Source organism: Orcinus orca, chromosome 11 (genome assembly GCF_937001465.1).
Source record: "Orcinus orca chromosome 11, mOrcOrc1.1, whole genome shotgun sequence".
Classification (NCBI taxonomy): Eukaryota; Metazoa; Chordata; class Mammalia; order Artiodactyla; family Delphinidae; genus Orcinus; species Orcinus orca.
The window spans coordinates 95527611-95551118 of NC_064569.1; the positions used below are offsets into that span (position 1 = coordinate 95527611).

General features: G+C 59.4%; 2 protein-coding genes across 5 annotated transcripts in view; one reads left to right on the forward strand and one right to left on the reverse strand.

The window, feature by feature from the left end:
- ZC3H7B (zinc finger CCCH-type containing 7B) overlaps nucleotides 1–22683 on the forward strand; it is a 54172-nt gene extending 31489 nt beyond the window's left edge. For 3 of the 4 annotated variants that reach the window (XM_049693911.1, XM_033405127.2, XM_033405126.2), the window contains 16 exons: nucleotides 2875–2917; nucleotides 3568–3761; nucleotides 4140–4461; nucleotides 5318–5388; nucleotides 6191–6290; nucleotides 8101–8262; nucleotides 9898–10103; nucleotides 11119–11219; nucleotides 12214–12395; nucleotides 14665–14750; nucleotides 18121–18254; nucleotides 18364–18469; nucleotides 18609–18717; nucleotides 18949–19082; nucleotides 19217–19380; nucleotides 19741–22683. In XM_049693911.1, the coding sequence (XP_049549868.1) occupies nucleotides 2875–2917; nucleotides 3568–3761; nucleotides 4140–4461; nucleotides 5318–5388; nucleotides 6191–6290; nucleotides 8101–8262; nucleotides 9898–10103; nucleotides 11119–11219; nucleotides 12214–12395; nucleotides 14665–14750; nucleotides 18121–18254; nucleotides 18364–18469; nucleotides 18609–18717; nucleotides 18949–19082; nucleotides 19217–19380; nucleotides 19741–19987 (2361 nt within the window). In that variant the 3' untranslated portion in view covers nucleotides 19988–22683. The remainder of the gene's footprint in view (nucleotides 1–2874; nucleotides 2918–3567; nucleotides 3762–4139; nucleotides 4462–5317; nucleotides 5389–6190; nucleotides 6291–8100; nucleotides 8263–9897; nucleotides 10104–11118; nucleotides 11220–12213; nucleotides 12396–14664; nucleotides 14751–18120; nucleotides 18255–18363; nucleotides 18470–18608; nucleotides 18718–18948; nucleotides 19083–19216; nucleotides 19381–19740) is intronic. The other variant, XM_033405125.2, reaches the window with a different exon arrangement.
- Nucleotides 1–23508, reverse strand: part of CHADL (chondroadherin like) — a 195847-nt gene that overhangs the window by 85378 nt on the left and 86961 nt on the right. The window lies entirely within an intron of this gene.

Below are 23508 nucleotides of genomic sequence, written 5' to 3' on the forward strand. Positions count from 1 at the left end.
TGCGAAGAACAGCCAGGAAGCCAGCATGGCTGGAGGGGGCTGTGCAGGGCTCCTCTTCCCTCCTGCCAGTGGTGCTGGGGAGGCAGGGAGTCATCCAGGCAGATCCTATCCAGAGTTCCCAGATCTCGGGCTCCTGCCTCATTCCTGGAGCCAGAGAAACTAGGGCTCCCTTTGGTTTTCTGCTGATAGTGGAACGATTGTGCATTATAGGGCAACTCTGGGGAGACCCTGGCTGGGTACGTTATGGGGTATCCCCGTTCCTTCCTTCTCTTCCCACAGTGACTGCCCTGGTTCAGGTCACATCCCACTCTTCCAGGTCGTGGCTGGCCTCCCCTTCTGGGGGAATGTCTGGACTGTCTGGACTCCTCTTCCTGTCCCCCAACACTGCTGCTGGATGAACTCCGACAGCCTGGCCTCGTGGGGCTCTCCCCAGCTTAGAAACCCTCAGTGGTTGTAAATTAAAATATCTGAGGGACTTCCCTGCTGGTCCAGTGGTTAAGACTCTGCGCGCTTTCACTGCTGAGGGCCCGGGTTCAACCCCTGGTTGGGGAACTAAGATCCAACAAGCCGCACAGTGCAGCCGAATAAATAAACAAATAAATAATAAAGTATCTGGGCTTCCCTGGTGGCGCAGTGGTTGGGAGTCCGCCTGCCGATGCAGGGGACACGGGTTCGTGCCCCGGTCCGGGAAGATCCCACATGCCGCGGAGCAGCTGGGCCCGTGAGCCATGGCCACTGAGCCTGTGTGTCCGGAGCCTGTGCTCCGCAACGGGAGAGGCCACAACAGTGAGAGGCCCATGTACAGAAAAAATAAATAAATAAATAAATAATAATAATAAAGTATCTGTTTAAAAGTACTGTTATTAATCACATCCGGATACTGTAGCCTGACATTCAGGCCACTCTATGGTCTGCTTCCAACGTCCCTCTCTGTCCTCACCATCGTCTCCTCACGCGCCAGACGATGTGTGCACACCCATCCCCTTGGCTCCGTAGTGAGCTCACTTGAGAGCGGAGACTTGGGGGTCCTCTCACTGATGGCGTGACCTAGAGGAAATGACGTCATGTCCTAGCCTTAGGTCCCCTCTGTAGAAGGGAGATGACAGTTGTGCCCGGTTCCCAGGGTGGTTGTGCGGATGGGATAAGGGCGGTGGTGCCCGAGGCAAGGCCAGTCCTCGCACCCCTTCCCTCCAGCCAGCTCACAGGTCTCTTCCAGGACCAGGGACAGGGAGCCTGCCTGCCGGTCCTTGCGGGCAGCGAGGGGGTGCGTAGTGTGTCAGCTGCTCATCACAGCAAGCAGAGTGGCACTGGGCACGTACAGCAGATGCTCGGAAGATCTTTGTTGAATGACTAAATGACCATGGCCAAAGGGCCACAGCAGATGTGGGTGGAATGCCCAGCTCCACAAGGGCCAACCCTCGGTGTCCACGGAGTCTGCAGCCAGGGGACCACAGATGGTGCCGTGCGTGGCAGTGGGTCTGCCTGCCAATGCAGGGGACACGGGTTCGTGCCCTGGTCCGGGAAGATCCCACATGCCGCGGAGCGGCTGGGCCCGTGAGCCATGGCTGCTGAGCCTGCGTGTCCGGAGCCTGTGCTCCGCAACGGGAGAGGCCACACCAGTGAGAGGCCCGCGTACCACAAAAAAAAAGAAAAAAAAAAGGAGGGCTGTGAGTTCTAGGACCAGACAGAGCCTGAGGCAGCCTTGGCTTCAGTCTCACCTTGGATGTCACAGAGCCAGGCTGGCAGGATTGGGGCAGGTGGAGAGGAGGGAGCAGCTCGCACAAAGGCATGCAGGCAGGTGGGGAAGTGCACGCCACAGCCCAGAGCTAGACACGAGCCAGGCGAGTCCACTCGGGCCAAATGTAGAGGCCGGTGAACGAGAACACTAGTTTACCCAGGCCAACCTCCTGGTGGCTTGGATTTAAAATTCGATGCTACGTATTTAACAAACACAGCACTTCCTGTGTGTCAGGCACAGTTCTAAGCTCTGTACAAATGTCAAGTGATCTCATCCTTTTTTAAAAAAAATTATTTATTTATTTATGGCTGTGTTGAGTCTTCGTTGCTGTGCGCGGGCTTTCTCTAGTTGCGGCGAGCAGGGGCTACTCCTTGGTGCGGTGCACAGGCTTCTCATTGCGGTGGCTTCTCTTTTTTGTGGAGCACGGGCTCTAGGCACACGGGCTTCAGTAGTTGTGGCACGTGGGCTCAGTAGTTGTGGCTCAGTAGTTGTGGCGCATGGGCTTAGTTGCTCTGCGGCATGTGGGGTCTTCCTGGACCAGGGCTCGAACCCATGTCCCCTGCATTGGCAGGCGGATTCTTAACCACTGCGCCACCAGGGAAGTCCCGATCTCATCCTTTTTACAGTAGAAGGAGGTGGATGACTGTATCATCCTCACTTTACGGATAAGGAAACGGGCCCAGAGAGGATGAGGAGCTTGGCAAGGCCATAGGGCGAGCTTGGACCCAGCTTTCCCTCCAACAGAAGGTCCACGGGTGGCAGTGGGATCCTACCTGGGCTGGCTCAGCCTGGGGCTGTAACTGGGGGAGGGGACCCTGGTGATTCAGGAGCGGCACTTGCAGCTTTGAGCTGCGAACTCTCCCTGCCTGGAACACGCGTGGAGGGCTCTGTACAGCACCTCCCTTGACGGGTGAGGAAACGGAGCTCAGAGGTTATATCCCTTCCCCTGAGGGCATTCCGGCAAGGGGCAGATGTGAGGCTTGTCTGACCCACTCCCCCTGCCTCTGGCCTGTGCCCATCCAGCCCCCTGGTTAATTAGCATCAGCAGTAGTCACTTGCGGAGGGGCCTTGAGGGCCGGGCACCGTGGCCTTCCCAGCCTGTGTCTGTCTGACCTGCCCTGTCCTCTTCTCCACAGGGATCTTCCAATGGATTGGGGTCCATAGATGACATCGAAACAGGTAGTGTCCCTGACCTGAGGGGACGGGGTGGAGATGGGCCCTGGGGAGAGCTCAGCCCCTCCCTGCCAAGACCCCGGGAGGTCAGATGGGTCAAGCACCTGCCATCCCCGGCCCTGTAGACAGGGCTCCTGGGGGCTCCCTGCCCTGGGGACTACCTGAAGCATGAAAGAAAATAGTGGGTTCAGGAAAACAGACTCCTCTGCAGGGCAGGGAGAGCGTCCCTCCAGCCTGGGAGGGTGAGGGGCTGCCTCAGTGGGGTAGCAGTGGCCCTACCCCCTGCCGGGAGTCCACCTTTCCCCAAGTCCTCCTCTCCCTTTCTCTTCCTCACTGGCTTCCAGGAGGGGTCACATTTTAAAAGTGTCCTTGAGAGAGGGCATTGCATACCCCAGAGGTGGGCTATTCAGGCACTGACCAGGCCCTTCGGAGGAACACTGCAGAACGAAAAGGCCCCTCTCCCACCCCATGGGGCCTCCCTTCGCTACGGTCTAGCCTCCCCCGATGGGGTCAGGCCAGCAGGGCAGGCAGGGCTCCTGGCGGAAGCCAGGGAAAGGGGGGAAGGTGTTGGAGGCGGACCTCAGGCCCTAGGACACCACCCCCGACTCCCACCAAGCAGGACCCCCTGCAGCTACTGAGCCCACCCCCATCCACAGACTGCTACATGGACCTGCGAGGCTCCCCGGCCCCCCTCCCCTCCCCACCCCCCATGCCCCTCTTCCCTCACGTTCTGGACCTGCTGGCCCCCCTGGACAGCAGCAGCGGGGCCCTCCCCGGCACCGAGAGTCTGGATGACTTCTCCGATGGGGACGTCTTCGGTCCGGAGCTGGACACCCTCCTGGACTCGCTGGTGAGCCGTGCTGCCCCCTCCTCTTCCCGGAACCCTTCTCCCCGCCAGGACCCCATCACATCCATCCTCACGTCCCGTGTCGCAGGGAGGGAAGGCCTCATCTCACGTCGCAGTTGCAGAAACTGAGGCCTCGGGGGTAGGGGAGGGACTTGCTCTGGATAGAAACACAAAAGTGCAGAACGTGGGTCCAGAAGGGACTGTAAAGATCCCTGTGGCTCCACCTGTGGGACAGGTGGGGACTGAGGCCACCAGGCGGGGGCGGGGGGGGGGCGAGGTGAGCGGGGCGGGGGGGGGGTGCCTCACCCGGGCCTGCCCAAGCCTGGGCGCTCGCGTTCTCCTCCAGCCCCTCCCTCTCCTCCCTCTGTTCCCACCTTGCAGTCTCTGGTGCAGGGCGGCCTGCCTGGCAGCGGCGTGCCCAACGAGTTGCCCCAGCTGATACCCGTGTTCCCCGGCGGGACCCCGCTGCTGCCACCTGTGGTGGGCGGCTCCATCCCCATCTCCAGCCCACTGCCCCCTGCCTCCTTCGGCCTCGTCATGGACCCCTCCAAGAAGCTGGCTGCCTCGGTGCTGGATGCCCTCGACCCGCCAGGCTCGGCGCTGGACTCCCTGGACCTGCTGCCGTACTCGGAGACCCGACTGGACACCCTCGACAGCTTCAGGTCGACCCGTGGCTCCCTGGACAAGCCCAGCTCCTTCCTGGGTGAGGCCTGGAGGGGCACGCTCACCCCCACCCCCTGTGCAGTTGGGACTATAACTCTTGTTCTGCCTCGTGGTCTGGGGCCACGTCTTCCGGCTTTGTGTCTCCTGCAGTGCTCAGCACAGTGCGGGGCTGAGGCCTGAGGGGCTGCGTGTCTCGTTCAAGGTCAAAGAGCAGGGCTGGGGTAGTCCAGGATTCCAGGCTTGCAGTGTGGTGCTCTTCACCCAGCCTTCCAGGGCCCTGGGTTCACCAGATGGGTGCACGGATGGTCCTGAGGCTGGGGGAGGGGGTGCCAGGTCGTGGGCTCCTCCAGCACCGCTCTGGCCTAGGGACCCCGCAAGGAAACAGACCCGCCTGGGCCTCTGCAGGGCCGGCTTTCTGACAGTCGGACCTAGCTCAGGGCGCTCACTGCCGAGTGGGGTGCGTGGGGCTGCAGGGGGCACAGATGGGCTTCACAGAGACTTCCTGGAGGAGGTGATAGCTGAGCAGGGTCATGTGCTGGCAGAGGAAGCAGTGCGACACAGGCCTAGCAATAGAGGGCCTGGCGGATGAGCAGAGGAGCTGGCCGGAGGGGGAGTGGGTTGGGGGCCTTGAAGGCCTGAGGCTAGTCTCACCGGACCCGCGAGCCAAGCTGAGGAGCTCGGGCTTTCTCCCGGGGGCTATGGGGGTGCAGAAGGTGTAAGCACAGAGTGGACACGCCCAGGCTGAGACATTTCTCTGTCCCCGGGCGGTGGCCCAAATGGGAGAGGATGTGTGGCCTGGATGGCTTCTCCTAGTTAGAAATACGGAAGAGAAAGTCCTCGGAGGGTCCTTCTGCCCTTCAGAGCAGGGCAGGTGACCCCTGTGTCTTCTTGCCCAGAGGAAGCCGACTCACAGGACCATCGTCCCCTGAGCGGTACTCAGAGACCAGCCCCCTCGGTGAGTGACTCGGTGAGAATCGGTGCACAGGTACCTCGTGCTCTCCGGGGGACGGAGGGGAAGTGGTTGTGGTCTCCAGAGTCAGGGGTGAGCCCTCAGCGTGGGATAAGGTGCTGCATCCCCCAAGGAGGCCAAGAGCGGACTGGCCAGAGACGGTCTCTTCCCAGCCCTTCCAAATCCTTCCTGGCCCAGCCATGTGCTGGGAGGGTGAGCAGAGGGTACCACCCGCCCTTGTCTGGCCAAATCGGACATCAAGGCTCAGAGGAGTTAAGTAACCTCTCCAGGGTCAGTAACGTCCGTGGTCTCAGGACTCAGCCAGGTTTGAGTTGAGGAGAGCGCTTGACCAGGGCTTAGGCGGCCTGTACTCTGGCCTTGGCCTAGACGCTAGCTGTGTGGCCCTGGGGAAGCCACCTAACCTCTCTGAGTTTTGCCGTCTTCCCCATCTGTTGATGCCTTGGGGGCTTGGGAGAAAGGATGGGAGTGGGGGAGGGCCTGTGCTTAGGCCCCAATCAGGGCCACTCCTGCTTCTCCACTTTCATGTCGGGTTTTAACTCAAGGAAAGGTTCTGGGCCAAGGTCACTGTCACCCGTGCATCGCCACTAGGCTGATCTAATCCTGCTGGATTCTTGGATCATGTTACAAGGGGCTCCCCAGCTGGGAGAGTGGAGGAAGAGGGAGGGTCCTGGGCTGCAGTTCTACTCTTGGGTGGGATTGGGGGATGTCACAGTGCCCCCCAGCCTCTGGTGCCCAGGCTGGTTCTGGTGGCACCGGCCATCATCCAGCGCCCCAAATGGCCAACCTCCCCCTGTCACAGCCAGAGCCTTCCATGCCCAACACCGCCTTGCTCATCAAGAACCCCTTGGCTGCCACCCACGAGTTCAAGCAGGCGTGCCAGCTCTGCTACCCCAAAACAGGTAAGGTCACACCTTCATACTCCACCCCTCTGCCCAGAGATGCCGGGAATCTCAGGAGTGTAGAATCCCAGAATGACAGAATCCCAGTGTACCAGTCAGAGATAAGCATGGGAGGACAGAAGCCCCACCAGCTACTCCGAGCAGACAGGGATGTCATGTGGGAGGCGGGGACTTTGAAAACTGCCAGAAAGCCTAGAGGAGTGGAAGCCCAGAGATTCCACCGGGCCTTTGGGCTACTTCTCCACAAGCTGAAGCCCAGAAGCCAGGGTCCGCCGCTCTCACACAGAGCCCAGGGGGCTGCCGGGATTGCTGGCCAGCATCACGGCCGCCCCACAGCCCAGAGGCTGAGGAAGGCAGTGTCCAGCTGGCTGCTGCAAAAACACATCTGCCAAGGAAAGGCGGCCTGCACCTCTGTGCACATCCTCTCCGTCCACCTCTTGCTGGGTGAATTCAAACCTTGCCTAGAAGGCAGAGGGCAGAGGAGTCTGGGAAATGTACTTCCTAGGCTTCCAGCCCTCAAATCCAAGGGAGACTGTAGGAGCAATTCAAAGTAGATGCCCAGTGTTGGTAGACACTTTTCAGCACACCTAGAATTTCAGAATTCTAGAATCATCTTTTTTTTTTTTTTTTCTAATTTATTTTTTTTTGGCTGCGTTGGGTCTTTGTTGCTGCGCGCAGGCTTTATCTAGTTGCAGAGAGCGGGGGCTACTCTTCGTTGTGGTGCGCGGGCTTCTCATTGCGGTGGCTTCTCTTGTTGCGGAGCACGGGCTGTAGGCTTGTGGGCTCAGTAGTTGTGGCTCGCAGGCTCAGTAGTTGTGGCGCACGGGCTTAGTTGCTTCGCGACATGTGGGATCCTCCCGGACCAGGGCTCGAACCTGTGTCCCCCGCATTGGCAGACGGATTCTTAACCACTGCGCCACCAGGGAAGTCCCAGAATTTCAGAATTCTAGACTCTAAGACTCACAGTATTTCATTTGCCAGAATCCCGTAGTTCCGACATTTTAGAATATTCTCTTGGTATCTCAGGGTTACAGATCTTACCAGTCTAGATTTCTCCCTCTCAGAGGTGCTGACGTTGACAGGACACGCATGTCACGCATGTCACACGCATGTCACCCCTGACAGAGCCGTCCTGCCAAAGCCCGCGGCCCCGTGCGGATGGGCAGCAGAGCGCCGTCTCGCTGGGTGGCTATGCCCGTGAGGAAGTTTCTTCCTTGCACAGACCACACCAGCCTCCCCGATCCGCACGCCCACTGCTCGCTGCCCCCTGTGCTGGGGAAGCAGAGCCGCTGCACACCTGGTGCTGGCCCAGCCACGTCACGTGGGTCCCCACAAGGGACCTTGGTCCTCTTGGTCTCTTTGGGGAGACCCCCCCCACCCCATTGTTGGGGAGAGGAGGCCTTTGGTCAGAAGATTTGAGAGCACCAGGGAAGAGGCACAGGAGCAGGGGAGGGAGGCTGAGTCTGGCAGCGCTTTTCCGGGGCAGGAAAAGACAGGGACAGAGCCTGCTCTCTGCCAGGCACTGTCTTCATCATTTGTTCCAAAGAAACACTGACGTGGTCAGGCTCACTGTAGAGTCGGGGTGGTGGTGGAAAGGGGGTGGGTGCTGAAAAGGGGCTCCCCTCTGCCCAAGCCCCCTGTCCCCAGGGAGCATATGGCAGGGAAGAGATGGCAGGAGCTGGCGGGAGGCCCAGGGGAAGGAGGCGGGCTTTTAGGCAGCAGGGCGGCCAGTCCCCATTGCTCGGGCCCGTTGGCTGTCACCCTTCAGTTCTGCTTCCGGAACCAGTCCCTGTCCTCCCTGCCCCCACAGGCCCCAGGGCGGGCGACTACACCTACCGTGAGGGCCTTGAGCACAAGTGCAAGCGGGACATCCTGCTCGGCCGCCTCCGGAGCTCCGAGGACCAGACCTGGAAGCGGATCCGGCCCCGGCCAACCAAGACCAGCTTCGTGGGCTCCTACTACCTGTGCAAAGGTGGGTGGGCTGCAGCAGGGGCAGGTGGCACGGCCCAGACCCAGCTTCTCACGCCCGGCCGCAGCTCTGCTTCTCATCACAGGCAGACAGGTAGACAGACAGGTGTGGTCCATGAAGGAGGGAGTCCCATCTCAGATCGAGCAGCTCCTGCCCTGACCAGCTCCACAGACAGGTGGGAGTGTTTGGATGTTATGCTCAAGCTGGGGCCTCACCAGCAGAATGCGCTCCCGGGTGCAAGGCTCAGGTGGTTCACGGAGAGCTAGTTTCTGTTACACTGCAGGGTCCCAAAGGGCTGTTGGAAGGATATGGAGAGAGAATCCATGTAAATCACTGGGGACTGGCCCACAGTGAGGGCTTGATAAATACTAGCTTTTAAAATTTAATAGGTTGTTGTCATTTTCCTCACTTCTGGCTCATGTCATTTGGTTGACATTTAGTGGACATTTGGCAGGTACCTCATTTGCTTTCTTCTACTCCCCAACCAAGCATCTCGGTGCAGTCTGCACAGCAGGACATAAACAGTCTTGATACTGTTAAGTGTTCTATAGTGTCGCCCTTCTGTACCCACCATCACACATCCTCATGACAGCTCTGGGTGAGGAAGGAGACTTTGGGAGTCCGCTCCAGGCTCCGCCTTTGTCCCCCGACCCAGCCCGTGGCAGTAGCCCACCCAGGCTTTCTGGATCAGCTCTTTGTCTGCCCAGGTGGATCTTAAAGACTTGTCATTTCTGAGCTCGCAGGCCCCCGCCAGCCATGCCCTGGCCAGCGTGGATGGAGTCCCAATTCTACGAGGCCTACAAGTCCCCGTCTGCCCTAAGCATTCCCCAGATACGCTGAACCCTGACTCCTTTGCACATGCTGTGCCCTTTGAACTTGGTCATCCTCTGCTCCTCCTTCAAGCAGCACCTGGATCTTGGGAAGCCCTTCCCTGCAGACCTCCCCACTGGGTGTGGAGCTGGTCGCAGTGCAGAGCAGTCTGTGAGGTCACCTGGCCATCCGGCCTGCTTGTCCTCGTGTGCCTGCAAGCTTGGCAGGGGGCTGGAATGGGGCAGACTTAGAAAGAGGGTGAGGGAGGGAGAAAAAGAAAGAAAAACAGTTCCCACCCCCAGGAAATGGCGGGTCTCTGAATTATAAACCTGCTGCCTTCCCTGCTCCCTGGCCCCCAGGAGTTTTATTTATTGTTTCACTTAATCCACACAACAACCGTGTTCTCTGTTTATGGACAGACAGCTAAGGCTCAGGAATAACGGGATCCCAGCCCAAGTCTGCTGGACCCCAAGACCCATGCCTTCCTGAACCAGTGGTATATTTTCCTGGTGCAGAATAATAATAATAATGATAAAACGGCTTGTATATGTCTACAAAGCCCTTTTCCCACCTGTCGTCTTGCCTGACCCATACCAGGCAGCCTTGTGGGGTGGTGGAGCCACGGCGACCGCCATGCTTTGCACGGGAAGGTGCAGATCTGGCCCCCACACCCAAGTGTAGAACAAAGAAGGGCCTGGCCTGGGAAGCGCTTTCCCTGAGCTCCGCCGCTCCACCCCTGCCAAGCCTTCCTGCTCCGCAGGCCCCACCGGGGGTGCTGTGGGCTGCCATCCCGCCTGGCGGAACGTGTGTCCTGTTGCCTCTTTGCAGACATGATTAACAAGCAGGACTGTAAGTACGGGGATAACTGCACCTTCGCCTACCATCAGGAGGAGATCGACGTGTGGACGGAGGAGCGGAAGGGCACCCTCAACCGCGACCTGCTCTTCGACCCGCTGGGGGGCGTCAAGCGCGGCAGCCTCACCATCGCCAAGCTCCTCAAGGAGCACCAGGGCATCTTCACGTTCCTCTGTGAGGTACCGGCCCCTCCACGGTCGATTCACAGACAGGGCTGGGGAGGGGCTCCCGCGGGCTCCACTGTGGACTCTCGGCCCTGGGACCCGCGGGTTTTGGAGGCCTGACCTTAGAATCCACAGGTCCTGGGAGTTTCAGAAAGTTAGACCCATATGCTCCCATCGCGCTAGAGCCCAGATCCTATCCAGTTCCCTCATTGTTCGGAGCTGGAAACTGAGGCCAGAAAGAGAAGTAACCACATCTGCTCTTTGCTTCCTGCCGTCGTAGGCCAGACTCAGGTGCTCTAGGAGCTCATCCCGACCCGCCCCATGCCCCCTCGTCCAGCTGTGCTGGCTTCAATGCCCACTGCACCTTTCTGCCCACTTCCCTGCCTGTGTCCACGCTGTGCCCTCTCCGTGGGGTGCCCTCCCCGTGTGTCTACGTCTTGGACCCTCTGAGGCTCAGCTCTGATCCCAGCAGCCCCACCAAGCTGTCCATTTCCTCCCCAAAGCTGTCACGGAAGACGCTGCTGGCCCCCCGCCTCCCCACCCAGGCATAGTGTGATGAGGGCAGGGACGGTGTCAGGTCCATCTCCATGAAGTGAGGGTGCTGGGTCCAGGTTGCTGGCAGGGTTCGGTGCTGCTCGGCCAGCCCCCATCCATCACACAGCCGGCCCTTCCCTCCGACTCTTAGAGCAGGTGGGCTGCCCTCTCCCTTTAGGGGATCACAGCCCACAGCCTGGTGGCTGCCTATACTTTACAAAGGACCTGAAGTTCTATTAGATCTTTTTCCAGCTTCACAGTGAAGCTGTGGGACAGAGCAGGTGTGGTTTTCCCCAGGTTACAGTTGAGGAAACTGAGACTCAGAGATATGGAGTAACCCCTGCCCCAGGCGTTTGGAGTGGTGGGATCAGAGAGGTGGGGACCACAGACCCTGGGATTCCCTTCCTCACTCCCCTGACTCAGGGCAGGGCTTGCAGGGACCCTGTCCCTCCTGGGTGGCCGTGCTGGATCCCAGCCCCCCCCCCTCCCTGGGCAGATCTGCTTTGACAGTAAACCCCGGATCATCAGCAAAGGCACGAAGGACTCTCCGTCTGTCTGCTCCAACCTGGCTGCCAAGCATAGCTTCTATAACAACAAGTGAGTGGGACCCACAGCCGGACCCGTGGCCAGGCCTGGGGTGGGGTGGGGCGGGTGCAGAGTCCCCCTGGGGCAGCTTGGATGCCTGGGGAGCAGAGGGTGGGCCTAGGATGTCAAGGCAAGGGGTAGGATTCGGGACTCAGGTCCAGCATCCACCTGGAAAGGACAGAACCACATTTATTGAGCATCGTCTATATTCCAAGCATTCTCTTGGGTATTTTAATGATCTTGGCAGTCCCGTGGGGAGGAGTGTCTCTGGTGAACAGATGAGAAAGCTGAGGCTTGGAAGCAGCTTACTCTGCCAGCAGGTGGGAGCCACATCCCTGACTCCCATCCAGCACCCTCCACTGTCCCGGCAGGGGTGTTGGACAGGGAGTGGGAGGGGCTGGGTGGGCTCCGGCACCCACCTGCGCTCCCTCTGCCTCCTCTTGGCTGTGCCCCAGCATGGCTGATGGAGCCCAGGCCCTGAGGTCAGACAGAGTTGGGTCCAAATCCCAGCTTGGACAATGGTCTGTTTTATGTCCTCTGGCCACTGTGACCCTTGGTTTCCTCATCCGTAAAGTGAATGATGATCCCAGTCTCCTAGGGTTGCTATGAAGGTAATTAAAATTCCCAGCCCAGAGGAGATAACTCAATTATTACCCCTCCGGGTGCAGGACCAGCTCTGGAGCATCGAGCTGGGGAACCTGAGAGAGATGCCCCCTTCTCCCAGCCTCGCAGCAGGTGGGGTCTGGTGCCCTCCTCCTGCTGGCAGCTGCGGCTTTGAGCTGTCCGCAGGTCGAGGCCAGGAGAGGGGCACACAGCTGAGGCCCAAACCAGAACTGCCTGAGCATAGGACCCCCACCTCTTCCCTCCTGTGCCAGCAGTTAATAGGCGGAGGCACCCACGGAGGAGCCCCTTCCGTGGGTGAACGGCACTGACCCTGGGGAGGGGGCCCCGACCGGGAATGGGCGGCATGCGGACCGCATTGTGCGCCCCCCATCCCGCCCACCAGGTGCCTGGTGCACATCGTCCGCTCCACCTCCCTCAAGTACTCCAAGGTCCGCCAGTTCCAGGAGCACTTCCAGTTCGACGTGTGCCGCCACGAGGTGCGCTACGGCTGCCTGCGGGAGGACAGCTGCCACTTCGCCCACAGCTTCATAGAGCTCAAAGTCTGGCTGCTGCAGCAGTACTCAGGTGAGGGCGAGGGGCTGCACAGTTCAGAGGAGGGCAGTGCCGGGCTGTGGGGCTGCAGAGGAGCCGGTGCTTCCTGGACGTCACAGGATGCGCAGGCTCTGCATCAGGGAGCTTGCGGGCCCAGAAGACCCTGGGTTTCTCCCTGTGTGGCACTGCCAGGGGGACACGTGGGGAGAAGGGCAGGGAGGCAGAGCCCCGCGGGCCACCTGGGGGATCTGGTCATCAGCGGCCCCTCACTGAGCCTCCACTGGTCCTCTGTGAGGGGGTGATGTCAGCTCGGCCTCAGGAATGAGGAGGTGGAAAGCCGCTCGCTTTCTTGCTCACCTAATGGGACTCCCTGAGCACCTGCGCTGTCAGGGGCTTGAGCAAAAACGAGTCGGGGCCCTGGTGTGTGTACGCGAGGGCAAGGCAGACAGTCTGACGGGGAGGTACCAGGCCCTACGTCCATCTGCTCCGGGGTGCACACTGTGCCCCACGCCTGTCATCGTCTGCCTAGCGACATTGTTGTGTGTGTGTGGAACATAAAATAATGGCGCGTCTAACAATCGTTGTCTTCTTCGAGCTGATGAAATAGGGTGATAGAATTTCAGATGTGCATCAGTTCTGTGAAGAAAGTAAAGCAAGCAATAGGATGGAGAGGACTCGGGGAGGGGGCATTTGGGATAAGATAGTCTGGGAAGGCCTCTCAGAGGAGGTGACATTTGAGCAAGGAAGGGCAGGGAGAGCATTCCAGGCAGAGGGAAGCTTGGTACAGAAGGAAGGATGTCCTTCTGTATGTGGGGATGTGAGGGCAGAGCAGCTTACCCCTGGGGGGCGGGGGGGCGTGTCAGAGATGAGGCCTAAGAGGTTGGCAGGGACCTGAGTGTGAAAAAACCTCTAGATGGTACATAGAAATAGTTGGGGTTGTTCTAAATACGGTGTGCAGGGCTTCCCTGGTGGTGCAGTGGTTGAGAGTCCGCCTGCCGATGCGGGGGACACGGGTTCGTGCCCCGGTCCGGGAGGATCCCACGTGCCGCGGAGCGGCTGGGCCCGTGAGCTGTGGCCGCTGAGCCTGCGCATCCGGAGCCTGTGCTCCACAACGGGAGAGGCCCACGTACCGCAAAAAAAATAAATAAATACGGTGTGCAGGGTTTGGGGGTAGGGGTTGAGTAGGTGGAGTTGTATGACCTGATCGGTGTCTTGAAGAAGTTGCTCTGGCTGCTGCGTGGAGAACTCAGGGGCCAAGGGCAGATGGAGGGAGACCTGGGAGGGTGTGGCTCAAGTCAGGGTGGCAGCGGGTGGAAGTGGTAGAAGTGATGAGATTCTGGGTGTGTTTTGATGGTGGAGCCAACGGGAGCTGATGGACCAGATATGAAGTATGAGACGAAGGACGGCATCTGGTCGACCCCAGTGGGGTTGCCGTGTTCTGAGGAGGGGAGGCTGCAGGAGGAACAGGTTGGGGCGATCACATCAGGGCTCGTGTGGGACGTGGGGAGTCTGAGCTGCCTGTTGGACTTCAAGGGGAGAGGTTGAGCAGGCAGCCACGTGGGGGGGTCTGCAAGGTCATGGGAGAGCCCTGGGCTAGAGGTACATCCATCAGCAAGAGGATGGATGTCAAGCACATGCCTGGCCCAGAGTAAGCCCCTGATGGCGAGTGGCCACGGGGCAGCAGTAACCATAGGACAGGCCGAAAACTAAATCAGCTCTGGAAGAGGGACTAGAAGGCCGTAAGGGGTCGGGAGGAGGGTGGGCCTCATGGAAGAGGTGGGCGCAGTGTCCACAGTCAGATTGGGAGGGTCTGGGCCACAAGGTTTGGGTATTTGCCCTTTGCCGACTGGCAGTGAAAGGCCCTGGCCCCTCGGTGATCTGGGGAGCCGGGCCGGGTCGGGCACAGAGCCTTAAGAACCAGCACGCTAGAGGCTGCCAAGCAGGGGTCAGGCTTGAGGCCCCACTGAGGGAGGCGGAGGCCAAGGGAGGGGGCTGAGCAGCTGGCCCGAGGGACAGGGCCACTGGCGTGGGTGCGGAGAGGCCCCTGCCATTCTGCCGAGCCCACATCTTGCTCCTGCATTTTATTCTCTGTGTGAGCCTGGAGCAGGCCTCTGTTCCCAACTGCAGATGAACCAACAGGTCCAGACAGGATGAGTGGTTTCCCTGTTCCCCTCATCTTTCCGCGGCCTAACTGGGGAGTGGGGCTCCTCCCTGGGCCTGGGGTGGCACCAGCACCTTGCAGACCCCCTGCCTTTCTCCTCACTGAGCTCCAGGGATGCTGTGTCTGCTCCCCCCTCACCAGGCATGACCCACGAAGACATCGTCCAGGAATCCAAGAAATACTGGCAGCAGGTGGAGGCACACGCAGGGAAGGCCAGCAGCAGCTTGGTAAGACCCCGGGCAGGCCGTGGGGGTGAGGTCAGCCCCCACGAGGGCCATCCCCCATCCCTTTACCTGGACATAATTTATTTACCAGGAAATTGTAAGGAGAGTATGAAGAATTTGTGTATACCTTTTTCTGGATTCCCCAGATGTTAACATTTTACTGCTTTCCACACTCACTTTGTCCTGTGTGTATGCGTGTGTACGTACACACATACACATTTATTTACAGAAATATACTTTTCTGAACCACTAGGGAGTAAGTTGTAGACGTGATGCCCCATTACCCCTAAAAACTTTAGTGTAAAAATAAGGACTTCCCTGACCGTCCAGTGGTTAAGACACCACGCTTCCAATGCAGGGTGCGCAGGTTCGATCCCCGGTCGGGGAACAAAGATCCCACATGGCCAAAAAATAAATAAATAAGTAAGTAAATATAAGGACACTTTCTTACATAATAACCACAGTACAGTTATCAACATCACAAAATTCACATTGGTGGACTTATCCAAATCGTGGTGTGCTATTATTCAGATTTTGTGAATCCTCCCCAAATCCCAGCAACACACTGCATTCATTTGTAGTGTCTTTAATCGCCTTTAATCTAGAGCAGTTCCTCAGTCTTTCTTTGTCTTTCATGACATTGGCATTTTTGAAGAGGCAGTTGTTTTGTAAAAGGCCCATCCCTTTGGGATTGTCTGATGGGGCAGGCACGTCATCTCCATCTGTCCCTTCACCAGCAATACCTTGGTAACTTGATTAAAGGTGCCTCCACAGTAAAGCTTTCTCTACTATGAAGTTACCCTTTCCTCCTTTGTAATTAATGAATATCTTCCAGGGAGGTCCTTGGAGACCATGTAAATGTCCTGGTATTCCTCAACCTTTTCCACCATTGCTTGTATCACCTCCCACCCCTCTGGATCCTCACCCTGGTCCTGAGGACGTGAGCTGGGGCGCAGTAGCGTTTGCAGGCGGGAAGACTGAGGCTCAGAACACGCTAGAGACTTGCCCGGTGCGCACGGAGCGGAGATCCCGGGTTCTCTGACAGCTTGTCTAGAGCTCGCTCAGCTCCCTCCCCACCTGCACCATCCCCATCACCCCTAGCGTTCCTCATATGAAATGGGGATCATAATCCTGCCTGCCCCCTCCTGGGGTGGGTGTGAGGCTCACAGGAGCTGGCTACAGCTTGCCGAGTCCCTGCTCTGCACGGGGCCCCCGTCGTCCCTGATCCTCACACCCTCCCCAGGAGGTGGGGATCACTGTAACTTTAGGTGACAGTGGGAATGGAAGGGTGGTCTCAGGGCCCAGGAGACAGTGAATGTGAGGTGAGGCCTCTCGCCATCCACACACGAGGGATGACGCCCTCACCATGCCAGGCCCACGCACTGGTCACCTTGGGAGAAGCCTGGGCCTCTGGTCCCTCTTGAGGCCTGCCTGGGTGTGGCAGTGAGCCAGGGAGCAGCGCAGGCTGGCTGGTGGGGTAGGCCTGGGCCAGTCTGGCAGACAGGGCTGCCCGGCCCCCTTGGCCTTCCCCCGTCTCCCTACCCACCTCGTTCCTGGTCCTCTTTCTTCCTCTCCCCTCTTCCTAGTTGCTCCTGTCCTCTGCCCCTCTCCTGTTCAGTCCTCTTCCCCAAGCGCCACATGGTTTATTTTTGCTCCTGGCCAGGAGCCTGGCTGGGAAGCAGTGCGGGGCTCAGGCTGGACCTGCAGCGTCATCTGCTAAAGAGAGAACACTGAGTCTTCACCACCTCCTATCCCCCTGACCCCCCTGCGTCCTGCCCACCCAAGATGCCACTCTCAGGCCTGGCTCAGGAACGGGGCTTCTGTGCCGGACCTGGCTGTGGCCCAGGCATGAGGCATCTTGCTTGCTTGCCGTCAGAGGGCGGGGCCGGTGGCCGTGTGAGGCCAAGGACAGGATGCCAGGGTAGAAGCTGCTCGTGCCTGGTGCCCATGGTGCAGCTGTGCCGTCCTACAGAAAAGCATGAGCCCCTGCCTCGCACCAGGTCCCTATCCTCGGGCCACTTACCCGTGGTGGGGTTAGTAACCTCTCTGAGCCTCTGCTTCTGCTCAGTCAAATGGGAATGACCCCTACCGCCCCCAGGGCTGTCGAGTCTGTGCAGCTGTGAAAAGGAAGCTCAGTGGACCGGCATGGCTATTCCCTAGAGCAGTGGCTAAACCACAGCACCCCTCCGGACCCCACTTACCTCACCCGTGAAATGGGCCTTCTTATGCTTCTGTGAGAATCAGTGGAACGTCTAGAAGTCTATAGTGACACAGATAAGCCTCCTGTCTGCTTTAGCCAGACCGTGTCCCAGTTACAGAGGCAGGATTTTACTTTGTCGTCTGGATGTGTATTATCCTGGGGCTGAGCCAGGCCGCAAGTCTCCCAGCCAGGGGTCAATCGGCACCCAACAAAGTGAGAGCCCCCTGCTGCTCAGGGGAGGCCCTGGGCTAGGCAGTGCCGAGGACACAGGTACTCCTGTGTCAGAGGAGGAAGAGCGGAGGGGTAACTCCACATCTGAGGCTCCAGGGAGGATGGGAAGGCTCTAGCTAGCAGGAGGGACAGCAGGGTGGCCAGCACAGCTGGGCGAGGGGGTTGCAGGTGGCAGGAGACAAGGCTGGGTGGGCACTTTTTCTGCCTCTCACCCCCCCACCCTTTCCCAGGCAGGGGTGCAGAAGAGCAGGCCCTCCTGCCTGCAGAGGAAGGGCTGAGGCAGAGGACGGGGAGTGAACATGGTGGGGTCTTCGAGAGTCCAGGGCTGCCCAGATGTCTGTCCCACCACCTGAGGTGGTGGGACAAGCCCATCTGAGGCAGCCTCCTCCATCCCCACCCTCTGCGGGTGCATCCCACCTTCTAGGCTCTGCTCTCCACCAGGCCTGGCCTCATAACTAGATGAGTCAGTCAACGTGAGGTAATTCAGGTACTATGGGGGCCCATAGGATGGGCAGCTGCCACCTAGGAGAGCTTCAGGGAAAGCTTCCTGAAGGAGGTAGTGCCTGAGCTGGGTTTTGAAAGTTTTCAGAACAAGCCTGATGAAGAATGGAGAAGGGCATTCCAGGCAGAGGGAACAGCATGTGCAAAAGCAGGGAGATGTGAGGTCGAATGCTGTGCCCGGGGACACGCCAGCAGCTCCAGCAAGCAGGCCCGTGGGAGATAGCCAGTTACGGCAGAGAGCGCTCCATCAGGAGTCCAAGGCCTGGCTCCCACCCTGAGAGGCCATGGGCCTGGAGTTAGGGGGTCACTTCCCACCACCAAGTGGTAGTGGACCAGCCCACAGGCTCCAGGTGGCCCTGATGCTCCCGGAGGCCACCTGTATATCAGACCCCGGGGCCTCAGCCTGGTGCCTGCGGCTTCATCAGCGCTTCTTCTCCGCAGGGTGCCCCGCGGACCCATGGGCCTAGCACCTTTGACCTGCAGATGAAGTTTGTGTGTGGCCAGTGCTGGAGGAACGGGCAGGTGGTGGAGCCTGACAAGGACCTCAAGTACTGCAGCGCCAAGGCCCGGCACTGGTGAGCCAGGTGCCGGGCGGGGGCACGGGCAGGGCGGGGACCACCTAAGCACCACAGGCGAGGAAGTCGGGCTCTCTGTGGAGGTCACACAGCCCGCTCTATCCTGCAGCTGGACCAAGGAGCGGCGGGTCCTCCTGGTGATGTCCAAGGCCAAGAGGAAGTGGGTGTCGGTGAGGCCACTGCCGTCCATTCGCAACTTCCCACAGCAATACGATGTGAGCGCCGGGGTGGGATGCAGGGTGGCAGCGGGACCTCGAATATGGGGCCGTGGGGCCCCAGGAGGGCTTGCCCGCTGACGGGGCAGTGACACAGTCCGGCGGGACTCAGCAGGGTCTCCCCATGCCTGCCCTGCAGCTCTGCATCCACGCGCAGAACGGCCGCAAGTGCCAGTACGTGGGGAACTGCTCCTTCGCGCACAGCCCGGAGGAGAGGGACATGTGGACGTTCATGAAGGAGAACAAGAGTGAGCGGGCAGGGCGGGGCTGACCCGGACACCCCCCTCGTCGGCAGGCCCAAGCGCACCTGCTGAGCCTCGCTTGGCCACCCGGGCCCCACTCCGGCTGCACCGGGCTGAGCCCTCTCTGGGTCTCCAGTTGACCGGGCAGCCCAGCAGCAGGGGTCCCACAGGGGTCGTGGGACAGAGTAGAGGGAGAATCCCCTCTCACCAGGCCCTGCATCCCCTATTGCCCACCAGTCCTGGACATGCAACAGACCTATGACATGTGGCTGAAGAAGCACAACCCAGGGAAGCCGGGGGAAGGGACGCCCATCAGCTCTCGGGAGGGGGAGAAGCAGATCCAGATGCCCACGGACTACGCCGACATCATGGTAACACCCCATCCCCTGGGGGCCCCGGTCCGAGCCTGACCCGGAGCGGCTGTGCGGAGGGGCTCAGCCTCCCTGGGGGAAGTGGTCCCGGCACAGGTGGGAAGAGCAGGCGCCCACGGTGGCTGTGTCCCCAGATGGGTTACCACTGCTGGCTCTGCGGCAAGAACAGCAACAGCAAGAAGCAGTGGCAGCAGCACATCCAGTCTGAGAAGCACAAGGAGAAGGTCTTCACGTCTGACAGCGACGCTAGTGGCTGGGCCTACCGCTTCCCCATGGGCGAGTTCCGGCTCTGCGAAAGGTGCTCCCGGGAGGGCAGGGCCGGGTGGGCTGTGGGGTGGCCTGAAAAGGCGGAGGCCACGGCCAGCTCTGGCTCCACTTGGCCTGGAGGTGGCATAAGGCGGGGTGGGGATGTCCAGAAAGACAGCTGCTCCTGGGTGTGAGGACCCAGGAGTGGGGCGGAGTGGCGTTGGAGGTGGGGACCCGTCCCCTGCAGCCGGGCATCAGATCCTCGGGAAGGCCAGGCCACGCCCGCTTTCCCCGGGCCTGATGCTGCATGGGGAGAGGCTTGTCGGGGGAGGCGGAGTGGCCGGCCCCAGGTCCGGCAGCCCGTGGAGGAAAGGGCACAGGGCTCGGGCAGTGAGCCTCCTGCCGCCCACAGGCTCCAGAAGGGCAAGGCCTGCCCGGACGGGGACAAGTGCCGCTGCGCTCACGGGCAGGAGGAGCTCAACGAGTGGCTGGACCGGCGCGAGGTGCTGAAGCAGAAACTGGCCAAGGCCCGCAAGGACATGCTTCTGTGCCCACGGGATGACGACTTCGGCAAATACAACTTCCTGCTGCAGGAGGACGGGAATGCCACTGGTGCCGCCCCAGAAGCCCCTGCTGCTGCCTCCGTCACTGGGGAGTAGACCAGCTCCTGGCCGTGGGTGAAGTCCTAGGATCGGGGGCAGGGGTGGGCACGGAGCGCCTGATAGGAGGGCCGGGGCAGGCCAGGGCTGGGGCTGGGGCCCCCAGCCATCCTCTCTGCCCCCACTGCCCCAGTGCATACCCAGGTGCACGAGCTGCAGCCCCACTCGGTCCCAGGGTCCTCATCCTGCTGAAGCCCTGGGCAGGTCCTCCCCTCCCCCACCCCGGCTCTCCTGGTTGCGGAGGGAGGGGCCTGGTTGACCCCTCCAGCTTCAGCCTACAGCTTTAACTTCCGTCTACTCCTAAAGGGGGCCCAGCGCTCAGGGCTGGGGAGCGTGGGGTCCCCACTTGAATCTGCAGCAGAAGGGTCCTTCCCCCTGCCCCACCCTCACCCCTCCCCACCTCCCCTGGGGACAGATCAGGATAGAACAGAGGGCAGGAGGCCCCACCCAGCTTTAAAATGCAGCCCCAGGTTGGACTGGGGATACTGTACAAGTCACTTACCCTCTGGGGCCTCAGTTTCCCCTCTGGTTGGAAGAGTGGGAGGGGCTGGGCTACATGATCTCTGGAGCCTGACCAAGGAGCGTGGCTCTCTGGTGAGACCACCAGCCCAGCCCCTCTCCTTTGTGGGCCGCTGAATGTAGATTGTAGGTCGTCAGAGGCTTCAGAGATGACCCAGCCCAGACCCCCATTTTGCAGATAGAAAAACAGGCCTAGAAGGAAGGAGTTCTCTACCCAGCATCTCCAGCCCACAGCACGGTAGAGCTGGAATGCAAACTGCGGTCACAAGACTCAGGGCCAGTTATCAGCTGGAGCCTCCAGGCTCTTGGCAGGGATGTGACAGTCTCTGAATCAGCTGGGATCCCGGCAGCACCGCCCAGGGGTTGGTTGTGTCAGCGCCCTGTAGAGGGACAGTCCCCTCTGAGGATGGTCCTAAGGAGTATAGCAGCAAAGGTCACTTCCCCACGGCTGCTCCCGGAGAGGTGGTACCTGGCAGGGCACCAGTGGGCTCAGGTTCTGCACGAGGTACTGGGGGGATTGGGAGGGTGGGCGGTCAGGGGACATGGAGAGAAGGGAGACTTGACCGTGGGCAGCATGGGCTACTCCAGGATCGGACACAGCCCCTCTTTCTTGGGGACTCAGAAGAGTCCTTTCCCTTTCTCCCCTAGACCCAGACATACAATTAGGACCATCCATCCCAGCCCCTCCCTGGTCCCGACCCTGCCAGCTGCCTGGGACCCCAGTTGACCCCCAACCCCTGCCCCCCCAGCCCTCTCCCATCCCTCTCGTCTGACGTGTCTGCGTGCACCCCCTCCTCTCCATCCCACCCCTTGTGGGCAGACCCAGCCTCCCCTGGTTCCCTAGACATTCCAGAATGCCCCACATCATTGGCACAAGGGGTGGGGCCCCCCGGAAGGAGCTGGGGATCGAGGCTGGAGTTGGTGGGAGGGTGAGACAGAGAGAATGGAATACCCTTTATTTCTCCTTAAACAAGCATTTCGAGTGTGCGTTGAGATGATGGCGGGCACCCTGGGCCGCAGAGAACCCTGTTCTTCTCGCTGCCACTGCCCAACCTTTTCCTGATAATTGTGGCATGCATCCTTTCCTCTCCCTGCCCCTTCCCCCAGCAGGCCAGCACTGCGGAGTTTGGGTGCTGGTGGTGTGGCTGGAGGGGAGGAGAGACCCAAGGTGGGGCCTGTGGCCGTGAATGTTGATGACACTTGTTTTCCCTGATCCGTGCTGTTGCAGTCTGTCGTCACCAGCCTTGTTTTTAGTGTGTATATATGTCGCCCCCGTGATGCATATATACACAGGTATTAAATATATCGCTCTATATAATATTACATATGTGTGTGGTATCCAAGGAATCACTTCTAATGAGGGCTAAAGATAAAGAATTTGGCTGGAAAATGCAGCCATCCTGGCATAATGAGGAGGGACTTTCAGGGTCATCATGCCATTTGCAAGGACTGAGGGACTGGAGCGAGGGGTCAGAGGTGATATGGGCAGCGGGGGCAGAAGCGGCCCCTGCCTGGGCCCAGCTCCGCCTGATGGCGTCCAGACCACCCCAGCCTAGTGGGGAGAGAGCACGAGTGCTCGGGGAAGGAAAAGGATTGGTTTTTGTCTCCCACCCAAAAGAATAGGATTAGAATCCAGATTTTTCTTCTCCATCCTGTTATCCCTGCAGGGGCCTTGGGATGTGGTGCTCCCTGGCTTGGCCAGAGCTGGCTCCCCCACAGGCTTGGAAGAAAGCGAGGGGCAGGCGGGGAGTAGGAAGTAGAGGCGTGGCACAGCACACTTCGAATGATGAGTGTGATTATTTCACTTGTGACTCAGAGAGGCTCAGAGAGTTGGATCGGGCCTGTGCCCCCCGGCGGCAGGCAGGGACAAGACATCACGGCAAATATGGTGAGGGGGGACAGGCACCCTTGATGTGAGTGTCCCTTTGGGATGGGGCAAAGAGGGATGCTGCGTTTCTCAGCTGGGCAGTGATAAATTTAATGGTCCTTTAAAAATGTCTGTGTATTAAAAAATTTAAGAATACCACACTTTAATATTAAATATTCATAAGGTCTAGTATCTTGATAATAATGTAGATGTTTTAATAACAATTTTTGTTCTTCTTAAAATAAAATGAAAGAAACTTCCTTCTTTTAGCCTTTGTTCTAGAAAATAAACGTGTGCACTTTGACCTCTGTCCCTGAGGTGTTGCTCCTGTTCCTTGCTTCCCGGCACTTGTGCCCGGGGACCTGGGCCTCTCTTTACTCATGGGGCAGAGCTGGCTGGCGCAGCGCATGCCCCAAGGCAGACATTCTGAGGGGTGAGGGGCAGAAGGTCTGTGTCCTTGTGTAAACAGGGCAGCCCAGCTGACCCCGGCTCACGCAGTGCCTCGCTGGCAGGGACAAGTTGTGCTCTGTACAGGTGGCCCCGGTGGTCAGGGGGCTCATGGCCTTCCGTGTGGGGCTTTCCACCTGTACCCACACTTCCCTGCTTTTACTGTGTGCACTGTCCTGGGTTCCAGAGGGCTGTCTCTGTGCCCTTTCTGGGTATGGCTTTTCCAGAAAGGTAGGGGGCTATGACATGCTTTGGAATGTGATCCCAACTGCAACCTGGACTCCTCTGGGCCTGAGGGAGATCCAAGTCACATGGGCCCAGCTTCCTCCTCCTTAAAAGAGAGCATATTAGATCAGGGATTTTCAATCAGGGACACTTGTATCTGCTAGAGACACTTTTTTTTTTTTTTTTTTTGGCCGCGTGGCATGCGGGATCTTAGTTCCCCAACCAGGGATCGAACCCGCGCCCCCTGCTGTGGAAGCCTAGAGTCTTAACCGCTGGACCACCAGGGAAGTCCCTGGAGGCACCTTTTCAAATCTCTTGGATTGTGTGCGGTGACAGTGATGGAGGGGGTCCTGATGGGAGGGGCTGCACACGTTTAAGAGTAAGCTCTCGCCAGACAACTTCATACTACAGTATGCAGTGACCCCAGGAACAGAGGTCCAAGGCCTGTGAATTCTCTCGGGAC